The 12,043-nt window shown below is 36.6% G+C and overlaps 1 protein-coding gene across 5 annotated transcripts in view; it reads left to right on the forward strand.

Moving 5' to 3' along the window:
• SETD2 (SET domain containing 2, histone lysine methyltransferase) overlaps positions 1 to 12,043 on the forward strand; it is a 114,540-nt gene that overhangs the window by 25,661 nt on the left and 76,836 nt on the right. For all 5 annotated transcript variants that reach the window (XR_004312186.1, XR_004312187.1, XM_032458643.1 and 2 more), the window contains 3 exons: positions 1,705 to 1,720; positions 3,175 to 7,535; positions 10,005 to 10,136. Coding sequence is in view for 3 of the 5 variants with exons in the window: in XM_032458643.1 (XP_032314534.1) it covers positions 1,705 to 1,720; positions 3,175 to 7,535; positions 10,005 to 10,136 (4,509 nt within the window). In the remaining 2 variants the exon portion in view is untranslated. The remainder of the gene's footprint in view (positions 1 to 1,704; positions 1,721 to 3,174; positions 7,536 to 10,004; positions 10,137 to 12,043) is intronic.

The raw sequence follows: 12,043 nt of genomic DNA on the forward strand, positions 1-12,043 counted from the left end.
AAATGCCTTGCTATCTCTGTAAAGCAATTCTCTGATTTCTGAAATGAAACTTTTTTTCTTCCCCTCACTTCCCTGTCCAAATCCCACATTTTAGTATTTCTTCAGTCCTTTGACCATGGGATGACTTTCATTACAGTTTGTCAGGATTAGTCTTTTCACTTGTTTGTCCAAAGTAGAAGTGCTGAGGCTTAGGAAAGGGTTCTGGTAACCTCTGAATTTCCAGCACTTTGTGTATATGGATATTATGTGGACAAGCATGAATGCTTTTAAATGTCCACTGAAAAGAGGGATACAAATACGAATGATACTCTAAATGCTTGGATATCTACAGGTACCTTTTCTGTTTTTTTTTTTTTCCTCACATGGTACTAATTTAAAATCTAGGTGGGTTGTAAGACAGAATTATTTTATGAATCACTAGAGGATTCATAAAGGCAAAAACTCTGGCAGTTAAACTGATATTTTTGATAGTATGATGCATCCTGCAGAGGTGTTATATATGGGGAAGCTCTACATCATAGAAGTGATGAAATACAGTGGTTCTAAGATCACATCTGTGAAGTCTTAAGTGATTTTGAAGAAGTCAAAGTGTTTAACCCTGGTGCTGCTTCAGATCTCATCCATGTATTGCCAGCATTTTTCCCCTTCATTACTTCGTTTTGTATGGCTACCGTGGACACTGGTGAATGGACTTAATTATGGTGGAGTTGAGCCTACATTTAAGGAAAGAATTTTTTGTACATTTCTTTTAAAGGGCATTTGAGACAGATTATTGTACTCCAGTCTTGCCATATAGCCTACAGAGTGACCTGCTTAAAATGCAAATCTGGCTGTCATATCCTACAGCCCTTCTGTAGCTTCTTTTTCCCCTGTATGCTTTAACACACTGGTGTGCACCAGACTTTTGGCTTCTGATTCCTCAGTTGGAACACAGTGTGGTCACCTTTGCTAGAATGTAACTGTGAGCTTAAGAGAGCCGCATGCTCTGCTATGGAGCAGAATGTATACCTTGCATTCAACAAAGGGACTGTTGAATGGACACCAAAACATGTTGAGAACTGCTAATTCATAAGATAAAATGTTTCTCATCATAAGAGACCTGGCCACTGCCTCCTACTTCACCTAATTATTGGCTTCTTTCTGCCTTACACTTTATACTCAGGTAATACTGAACTGTTTATAGTTTCCTTGCACATATTCTATGTTTTAATCTCTATACCTGCATTGCCTGGGGTTTTCCTCTGCTTAGGATCTCATTGCAAATATATTCTTCAAAAACTATTTTTTTCTTTAGAAATGATTTTTTGCATTCCTATCTTTCCATGAAACTGAGTTGCTTATCTTCCTCTTTGCTGTTACACTGTGCATATTTCTATCCTTGTATTTACTCCATTATGTTGGAATTACTTTTATAGCAAGATTGTGTTTACAGGGAACTGTCAGAGCTTCTTGAGGGCACGGACTCGGCTTTATTCACCTTTTCTCTCCAGCAGCTAGCACAGTGCATGGCACTATCTTCGTTAAATTATTTGCTATACTAAATGTAACTGAGGCTAGAAGGAACAGACAGTCTGCATAGAATATACCTGTAGGTTGTAGATATGCTAAGTTTTAGTAAAAAAAAAAAATTACATTTTAATCAGTTTTAAGTATTTATGATTTCTTTTTGTTCTTTTGCATGCTTCCTTGGCTGGATGGCAATAGAGAAGAAGAAAATGAGGTAAGTATAATTTAATTGGGTATTCAGTGATCATGGGATTGAAAACATTCAAAAGGTAGCTGTCGTTTTAAATGTGAAATGAAGTAACAGTTTTCGCTTAATTTTGTTTTTGGATCTATAGTAACTCATTTCAGTTAGGGATGTTGTTTATGGCAGGAAAGTGGTTTTTAAACTTCGGAGCTTCAAGAGCTTTAGTCAAGGTAAAGGAAGCTGGTAACTTTGGAGACAGCTTTTTACCTGTTTTTATGTATTGAGCTTCCATGTAAGGTTTAATATGAAAAGTGAATTCATTTTCTTAAAAAGTATTTGAAGACCACACTGCTGTATGATAATGCATGTGAAAACATTTACTGTCCCACTTAAATGGTTACTACATAATTTTGAAAACTGATTTCATATTTTACCATATTGGAGGGGAAAACTATTCTTTTAAATAGCCAGAGTTGATTGAAGACCATCAATCAGAAAAATGTTGTAGATGACATATGTACCATCTTTAATTTAGGCTTGAGTTTGTTGGTGTAGATTTTTCTGATGTTCTCTCTACAACTTAGGTTATGCCTTTAACTTCTAAAGCTCACCATTTCCTTTGGTGGTTTGGCAAATGATGGAGGGAGAGGTCTTCTTAGGTATATTCTTTGTAGTTGTTACTTGCAGTAGAATCAGACTATAAATTAGCATGGCCTTGGTGTGTGGGGCTCAGGCAGACACAGCAGTAGTGTACCAGGGCAGAGTAATTTCCAGAAAGGCAGAAAGGTCTGCTTCTCATTTGGTTTCCTTATCTGTGAAATGAGTGAGAAGGGACACTGCTCTGCAGCAGTGGTTTCCCAAATCTAGGAAGTCCATCAGAATTGCCCGAGGTGCTTATTTTCAAAAAACAAAAAATAAACTTTCTTGTTCACCTTAGAGCTGTTGAATTGATATTCCCTGGAGTTTTGTCACAGATCTGTATTTCTACCAAGCACCTAAGTGATTCTGTGTGATGCCAGGAGACCACTGGTTATAATGACTTCTGATGTTTCTTCTCAGATAGAACACAAGAACTAACTGTTTTCATTACAGAGGTAGATGTTAGCTATTTTTCTCTATCCACATGTCCTTTTGTATTATCTTGAAATACACATCAGATTTTAAAAAATATTCTCGTTAAAAATTCTGCCCCCAAAATAGTTATAAAACTGGACAAAATTCTTTATGTAAGAGACAAAAAGAATGGAAAAATATGGGTAATTGTTGAAATGGGGACTGAGTACTTAGAGGTTTATTATACTAGTCTCTATATTTTTTAGTGTATTTAAAACTTTCCATAATAGTTTTTTAAAAATGCTCATATAGCTTAGTCTAATTCATGCTGTTTGTCATTAAAAAGGACTTTTCATTTCCCTGACATTTTAAACTGTGATGCTAGCCTGAACTTTATTGTAGTAATAACCGCTTTTTTTGTTCATTTATAGGCAAAGATTGAAAATGTACAGAAAACAGGTTTCATCAAAGGACCAATGTTCAAAGGTGTTGCTTCTAGTCGGTTTTTGCCCAAAGGCACCAAGACAAAAGTTAATTTGGAGGAACAGGGACGACAGAAGGTATCATTCAGCTTCAGCCTTACAAAGAAAACTTTGCAGAACAGGTTTCTGGCTGCACTTGGGAATGAAAAGCAGAATGATACTCCAAACTCTCCAGCTGTACCTCTTCAAGTAGACTCAACACCTAAAATTAAAACAGACATTGGAGATACCTTAACTACTGCAGAAGAATCTTCCCCACCAAAATCAAGGGTAGAATTGGGCAAAATTCACTTTAAGAAACATCTGCTTCATGTAACATCCAGGCCACTGTTGACTACTACCACAGCAGTGGCATCTCCACCTCCTCCCATAGTACCATTACCAGCAATCATAGCAGAATCAACAACTGTAGACTCTCCACCTTCATCTCCACCTCCACCACCTCCACCTCCCCAAGCTGCAACACCCCCATCACCAGCACCAGTAACAGAGCCAGTGGCCTTGCCACACACACCAGTAACAGTTGTGATGACAGCACCAGTAGATGTATCCACTAGAGCCTTGAAGGAACCACCAGTTAAAATTGTACCAGAATCTTCAGAAGTGGACACTAAGCAGGACACTGTATCCAATAGTTCAGAAGAACATGTAAGTCAAAATTTGAATGAGCAAGCAGATATTCCTTCACAAAAAGAAGATTCCCATATTGGGAAGGAAGAAGTTCCAGATAGTTCTAAGAGTAGTCTGGTCTCTAAAAAAACAGGTTCTAAGAAGAAATCCTCACAATCTGAAGGCACCTTTCTTGGTTCAGAATCTGATGAAGATTCTGTACGGACTTCTTCAAGTCAAAGATCCCATGATTTAAAATTTTCAGCAAGCATTGAAAAAGAAAGAGATTCAAAAAAGAGCTTAGCACCTTTAAAAAGTGAGGATTTAGGGAAATCGTCACGATCTAAAACAGACAGAGATGATAAATATTTTAGCTACTCAAAACTTGAAAGAGATACTCGGTATATATCTTCTCGCTGTAGATCAGAGAGAGAGCGAAGGCGGAGCAGATCTCGTTCTAGATCTGACAGAGGCTCTAGAACTAGTTCATCCTATTCCCGATCAGAACGATCCCATTATTACGACTCTGATCGTCGCTACCATAGGAGTTCCCCTTATCGAGAGAGGGCACGCTATTCTCGGCCGTATACAGATAACAGGGCACGAGAGAGTTCTGACTCAGAAGATGAGTATAAAAAGACATACTCAAGGAGAACCTCATCTCATTCCTCATCTTACAGAGACCTAAGGACATCATCATCCTATTCTAAATCTGATCGGGACTGTAAAACTGAGTCCTCTTACTTAGAGATGGAGAGAAGAGGAAAGTATTCTTCAAAATTAGAAAGAGAATCCAAAAGGACTTCAGAAAATGAAGCAGTGAAAAGATGTTCTCCCCCTAATGAACTGGGATTCCGACGGGGATCATCATATTCCAAGCATGATAACAGTGTTTCCCGTTATAAATCTGCCCCTTCAAAACCTATATCCAAGTCTGATAAATTTAAAAATTCTTTCTGTTGTACAGAACTGAATGAGGAAATCAAACAGTCTCATTCTTTTAGTTTACAGACTCCTTGTTCAAAAGGTAGCGATTTAAGAATGATTAGTAAAATTCCTGAAAGAGAAAAGACTGGGTCTCCATCTCCATCAAATCGATTAAATGATTCACCTACTTATAAAAAGTCAGATGAATTGCCTATTTTTAAGTCTGAATTTATAGGACAGGATAGCCATGATAGTATTAAGGATTTAAACTCTTTATGTAAAGTGAAGAATGATCAATTAAGAAGTTATTGTCCCACAGAATTAAATATAAATGGATCTCCTGGGGCAGAATCTGATTTGGCAACATTTTGCACTTCTAAAACTGACACTGTTTTGATGTCTTCTGATGACAGTGTGACTGGATCGGAGGTATCCCCTTTGGTCAAAGCATGCATGGTTTCATCAAATGGATTTCAGAATATTAATAGATGTAAAGAAAAAGACTTGACTGATACTTGCATGCAGCATAGTAAGTCAGAAAGCCCTTTTAGAGAAACAGAACTTCTGGTGTCCCCACACCAAGATAAACTTATGTCTTTGCCAGTTAGGACTATAGATTATTCCAAAACAATAGTTAAAGAGCCAGTTGACATGAGAGTTTCTTGCTGTAAAACCAAAGATTCAGATATATACTGTACTTCAAATAACAACCGCCCTTCTTTGTGTCATTCCGAAGCTGAAAATATTGAGCCTTTAGTTACGAAGATTTCTTCAAATAGCTTTATGAATGTGCATTTGAAATCGAAAACAGTTATATGTGATAATAGAAATCTGACAGATCAGCACTCAAAATTTGCATGTGGCGAATATCAGGAGACTGTTGGTAGTACTAGTTCAACTTCTGTTAATCATTTTGATAATTTATATCAACCTACAGGGAGCTCATGTATTGCTTCATCTCTTCAGAATCTTCCACCAGGAATAAAAGTGGACAGTTTAACTCTCTTGCAGTGTGGAGAGAACACATCTCCAGTTTTGGATGCTGTGCTGAAGAGTAAAAGCGCAGAGTTTTCAAAGCATGCAGAGAAAGAAACAATAATAGAAGTAGGTAGTGGCCTTCCTGATTCAGGAAGGGGATTTGCTTCCTGGGAAAACAGGCATAATAATGGGTTGTCTGGGAAATGTGTGCAGGAGGCTCAAGAAGAAGGAAATTCCATATTGCCTGTTAGAAGAGGAAGACCAGAAACCTCTATAGATGAAGAAGGTGGAAGAGGACATGCACATACTTCTGATGATTCAGAAGTTGTATTTTCTTCTTGCGATTTAAATTTAACCATGGAGGACAGTGACAGTGTAACATATACCTTAAAATGTGACAGTAGTGGTCACGCCTCAGAGATTGTGTCTACTGTTCATGAAGATTATTCTGGTTCTTCGGAAAGTTCAGGTGATGAAAGTGATTCCGAAGATACAGATTCTGATGATAGCAGTATTCCAAGAAACCGTCTTCAATCTGTTGTGGTTGTGCCAAAAAATTCTACTTTGCCCATGGAAGAAACAAGTCCTTGTTCTTCTCGGAGCAGTCAAAGTTACAGACACTATTCTGACCACTGGGAAGATGAGAGATTGGAGCCAAGGAGACACTCATATGAGGAAAAATTTGAGAGTATAGCAAGTAAAGCCTGTCCTCAAACTGAGAAGTTCTTCCTTCATAAAGGAGCAGAGAAGAATCCAGAAATTTCTTTTACACAGCCCAGCCGAAAACAAATAGATAATCACCTGTCTGAAATTGCTCATCCTCAGAGTGATGGGGTTGATAGTACGAGTCATTCAGATGTGAAATCTGACCTTCTAGGTCATCCAAATTTTGAGGAAATAGTGAAAGCCAAAATAGCTTCTAGGCAGCAAGAAGAGCTGCCAATTTATTCTTCTGATGATTTTGAAGGTGTCTCAAATAAGTCTCGGCAACAGACTACTTTCTCCAACAGGCCAGACAGTAGACTGGGGAAAACAGAGCTAAGTTTTTCTTCCTCTTGTGAGATATCTCGAGTGGATGGTTTCCATTCATCAGAAGAGCTCAGAAACCTAGGGTGGGACTTCTCTCAACAAGAAAAGCCTACTACCACATACCAGCAACCTGACAGCAGCTATGGAGCCTGTGGTGGACATAAGTATCAGCAAAGTACAGAACAGTATAGTGGGACACGTAATTACTGGCAAGGCAATGGCTACTGGGATCCAAGATCAGCAGGTAGACCTCCTGGAACTGGGGTTGTGTATGATCGAATTCAGGGACAGGTACCAGATTCCTTAACAGATGACCGTGAAGAGGAGGAGAATTGGGATCAACATGCAGGATCTCACTTTTCAAGCCAGGCCAGTAAATTTTTTCTATCCCTTCAGAAGGACAAGGGGTCAGTTCAAGCACCTGAAATAAGCAGCAATTCCATTAAGGACTCTTTAACTGTGAATGAAAAGAAAGATCTTTCGAAAAACTTAGAAAAAAATGATATGAAAGATAGAGGACCTCTTAAGAAAAGGAGACAGGAATTGGAGAGTGATTCTGAAAGTGATGGTGAGCTTCAGGACAGAAAGAAAGTCAGAGTGGAAGTAGAGCAGGGAGATACAGCAGTGCCCTTAGGCTCAGCGCTAGTTGGGCCTTCCTGCGTCATGGAGGACTTCAGGGACCCACAGCGGTGGAAGGAATGTGCCAAGCAAGGGAAGATGCCTTGTTACTTTGATCTGATTGAAGAAAATGTTTATTTAACAGAAAGGTAAGCCAAATTAATATGTGCTTGTCAAGTTTTAACCTCTTTTTGTGGGAGAAAAAAATTGGCTTTCAAAAGTTCAGAGTATATGAGTTCAATTGTATGAAATACAATTGTGATAAAATGTAAATTTAAAAATCTGAAAAGTATATATACCTATTTAGATTTGATGGCATAGAGTCCCTCCCCCATTTTTTTTTTTTCCCTGAGAAGGAAATGTCTAATTCTTTTTTTGGTCTCATTACCTCTTTGGTTCTAAAAGTATAGTTTAGACCAGTCCAGTTTTTCTTAAACTTCTTTTACATATGAAACTGTGACAGAAAGTTAAAGAAAACTCTCCAGCAAAATAATCTCTTAGAGAAGGAAAAGTAGTTAATGTTGGTTAAGGATTTTTTTCTTTACTTCATACTGAACATTTTTGAAAAATATGTTTAGGTACTTTATAAAGCTGGAACTAGATTAGAACTTAGTTTTCTTTTGTCATGTTTTTAAATCAGTTGCTAATAGATTGAACTTGACAATAGCATAACAGATTTTTAAGAAATAAATGAAGAAATGGTTTACCACAAATCCCCAACATGAAACAAGATATAATGGGAATAGTATAATGAAAACATATTCCTCTAGAGGAGAGCTGCTTAGTCTCCTCTTTCACCTCTCTTTGATAATCTTCTGATTTTCCCGATGTAAATATATGTTAAATATGCCTTAAAAAAATTTAACCTAACCACCTAACACCTTTTGGAAATTTCTCTTCTGGTTGAGAATCAACCCAGCCATCCCTTTAAGCATTCAAAAAATTTTTAAATGAAGACATTTTTCACTGTGGTTAAGGTAAAAAACTTCATTTTAAAGTTAGACCTGTCAGAAGTTTTTCCTAGATAAAGAGAGCCTCTTACAATTACATTGATTTATATCTAGTTGTAAATTAGGTTTAAATTCAGAATACTGAGTATTTTAAGTGGTACTCCTTAGGAACTGTGTGAGTAGAGTGGTGTAACTTTCAGGATATTTGTAAAAGAATAGAAATAAAATTAATCAACCCAACCCTCTGGATTTTATTCAGCAGTGAGTTTCAGATGCATATAAGACTGTACATAATAGATTTGATTGGTGGGAGGCATTAGAGGGCCTTTTTGGAGTGGGAAGCATTTACATATATTCACCATTTTAAGTGTCTGTTAAAATGTGGGCATCTATAGGAGCCACCAAGAAGCAAATTATTGTAAAATAGCCTGAACATGTTTATGTCGATTGAAAATAGGCTTCCTGAAAGAAAGCTGTGCCCATTAGTACTGATCTGGCCTTCTGGAGCAATACAAAATATAGCCACTGCTGATTCTTCAAAGTTAACAGCTTTCTAAGTACTTGTCAATAGGTACTTTGCTTATCTTTAGTTATTTTTCTTCAGGTTCAACATATTCTTACACTCATTAATGAATTATATTCTTAATTGATCCCAGGTGAATCATTCTTGTTACTCAAACTTAGTGGACACTATCATGACATTTTTTAGGTACTTTATAAAACTGGGACTGTGATAGGACGTATGTTGAAGGTGAAAGCAGATTAGTTAGGAGATTAAGACAGCCACTTAGAGCAGCTGTGATCTTCACTTGTCTGATAGTTGGAGAGTAAGTCATATTTCCATAATCTTAAGGAGGAGATCTTATTTATCCTTCTTTGAATTTTTTTTCTTCTTTTTGCCAAGGATCAAAAAATAGAGTTCAACAGAAAGGCCAGTAAATTATCATATTTTCACTTTTGCTTTGCAGAGTCTGGCATAGGTTTTCATGAACCCAGTCAATTTTGAAGTTTCCCTTCTCCCCCCAAATCTGCCTTGAGAAAGTCTAGCCCTCTGTAATAATAGTATTCTATAAAAATATATACATCATTCTTTTTTTAATCATTCAGTTTTTTCAAAGCAGGATTTGTACAAAAGTGATGTTACTGAAGGAGTCTCTAAAAGATTTGATTAAGCTAAATTCTTAATTAAAGACTTTTTTAACCAACTCCTTTTCTTCAGCCTTCTATCTCAACTATTATTTGTACATCCATGAGTACTGATTCTTAAACTTTGATTAATCAGCTGTGTTACTGTTTGATACTCATGAGTTTTCTTATTTTTCTCCAGAGCCAAATATGACCACTTACACTTGAAATTGCTCAGAATTTGAGGCTTAGCTGACAAGAACTAGGAAATAAGGACTGAATCCAAATGACAGACATGAACTTACCCATCCTCCCATTTGCTAGGGCTGAGGTTGTTTCTCTCACCTATCTTGCAGCACAGTTCATAGTGTTTTCAGTCTCAAAAATGTTAGTGATTAGATGTTTTCTTCCTTTTGAATTATTGACTTGGCTAGAATTATTAAATGTAAAACTAATGAGATTTAGCACATATTTGATTAATATATGTTACATCATTGCCAGGGCATTTATTTAACCAATTTTAATAAAACTTCTACCCAACAGAAAGAAGAATAAATCCCATCGGGATATTAAGCGAATGCAGTGTGAGTGTACACCTCTTTCTAAAGATGAAAGAGCTCAAGGTGAAATAGCATGTGGGGAAGATTGTCTTAATCGTCTCCTCATGATTGAATGGTAAGTAAACTAGAATGCTCTGCCTTTAAATGTCTCTAAATATTAGAAAGCATTATTAATGAAGAGTAAAATTTAACTTCTCTCCTTCTACCTGTTGGTGAGTATTTATAAGCAATGAAATCTCCCATGTGTAATAACATTTACAAGGAGACAAATTTCCTTTGCATTGTGCATTGTTACACTTTGTAAGTGCTCTGTAAAGTAGCCCTAACACTAACATAGTAATAATTTTTATCCAGTCTCCTTTTATCTCTTGTAAGATACATGTCCTGAGAGATGGATATTGGTACTTTTTAGCTTTTACTATAGAATGAGCTAAAATCCAGACATCTCAAAAGTACTTAAAGTAAGATGTCTTCCTCTCCTAAACCTCAGTCTGTCTAATTGTAATCTTTCCAGATGAGCCTATACCAGCATAGGTGGACATTTCCTCTTTTTATGAACAGAAATGAAATTTTACTATATGTACTTTTTGGAACTTTGTTCCCCCTCACCCCCCACCTTTTATTTTGTTATTTTATTTTTATTTACTTTTGGGGGGGAGGGTTAATTAGGTTTATTTATTTTTTAGAAGAGGTACTAGGGATTGAACCTAGGACCTTGTGCATGCTAAGCATGCGCTTTACCACTTGAGCTATACCCTCCCCCAACACACACTCTTAACTGAATATGTTTTGGAGACCTATTCAGAGCTACACATTTAGACCTACCTGAATTTTTTCTCTTGGCTGCAAGATGTATTCTGGTCATAGTTAACCCAAAGTTATTGATCTTCTCTTGATAGACATTTGCTTCTGTGTTTTTCATATAAACAGTAAATATCTTTACATTAAAAATATGTTTTTTTAACCAATCTGATTGAAAATTGTATCCTTATTTTCATGGAAAGAATATTAAGGTGGTTTACAGTATAGGTACCTTATTTTTAGTGTTAATGAAATCTTTTCTTTTAAAGCTCAGTTTTGGTTTTGCTTATGTTATAGTGTTACAAAAAAACCATGTACCTTAAAGAAAACGAAAACATTTTTGGTATTTTTTAATGTAAACTAAAAGCAGAGGTGATGTAAACATGTAAGAAGAGGAAACATAACAGCACTGTTCTCCTAATTTCATGTTGTTGCCTCGTCTCTGCATTCTTCTGGCTTTTCCTGCCAACCTTGCTGAGCAGATACGAAATATAGAATTTCTGTTTTCATGTTATTCCCATGCTCCAACTTTTAGTAATTCTCAGGATTAGGTTAAAATGTAGCCTGGTATTGAGAGCCCTTCAGTACATCAACAACCTGCCTTTTCATCTTCCAGCAACCCACCTTTCTTATCAGTTATCCTTAGCTGTTTTATTCCCCTTTCCTCAAGTATGCCTTGATTCCTATTTCTGCACACAGGTGGCCACTGTTGTTTTATCTCTTGTTTTCCTTATCTGTCTGTATCCTATGTGTCATTAGACATTCTGCTTTAATCCTGCTCCCTCCTGAAGGCTCTTTATTGCTTCACTCCAAAATGAATCCTCTATTCTTCAGGCATTTGTAGAACTATTACTTACTGCTGATTTAGGTATAAATAATAATGTATTGGAAATAATTGGTGATTTCTATTGTAGCCTTACTCAATATTAAAAGCCTTTTTATCTGTCAGCTTTGGAATATTAAGAATTCAGTAAATGTTTGATTTTATTTTTATTCCAGGACCCATGGGAGAAGAGTCTTGCCACTTTATATTGTATTCACTCTGAACAATGATAGGTCTAATGATGACTTTGATTTCCCTTAAATGGAGATCAAGTAGTTAGCTACATTCAGAAGGTGAAATTAATGATTACTAGAGTGGAATGTTAAGAGAAGGTGCACTGTTGGAAAATAAATAAATAAGTTGTCAGAGTACTGCAAGCTTAACCTGCAGCCTGGAAA

This window comes from Camelus ferus, chromosome 17 (assembly GCF_009834535.1).
Source record: "Camelus ferus isolate YT-003-E chromosome 17, BCGSAC_Cfer_1.0, whole genome shotgun sequence".
In the NCBI taxonomy this organism is placed as follows: Eukaryota; Metazoa; Chordata; class Mammalia; order Artiodactyla; family Camelidae; genus Camelus; species Camelus ferus.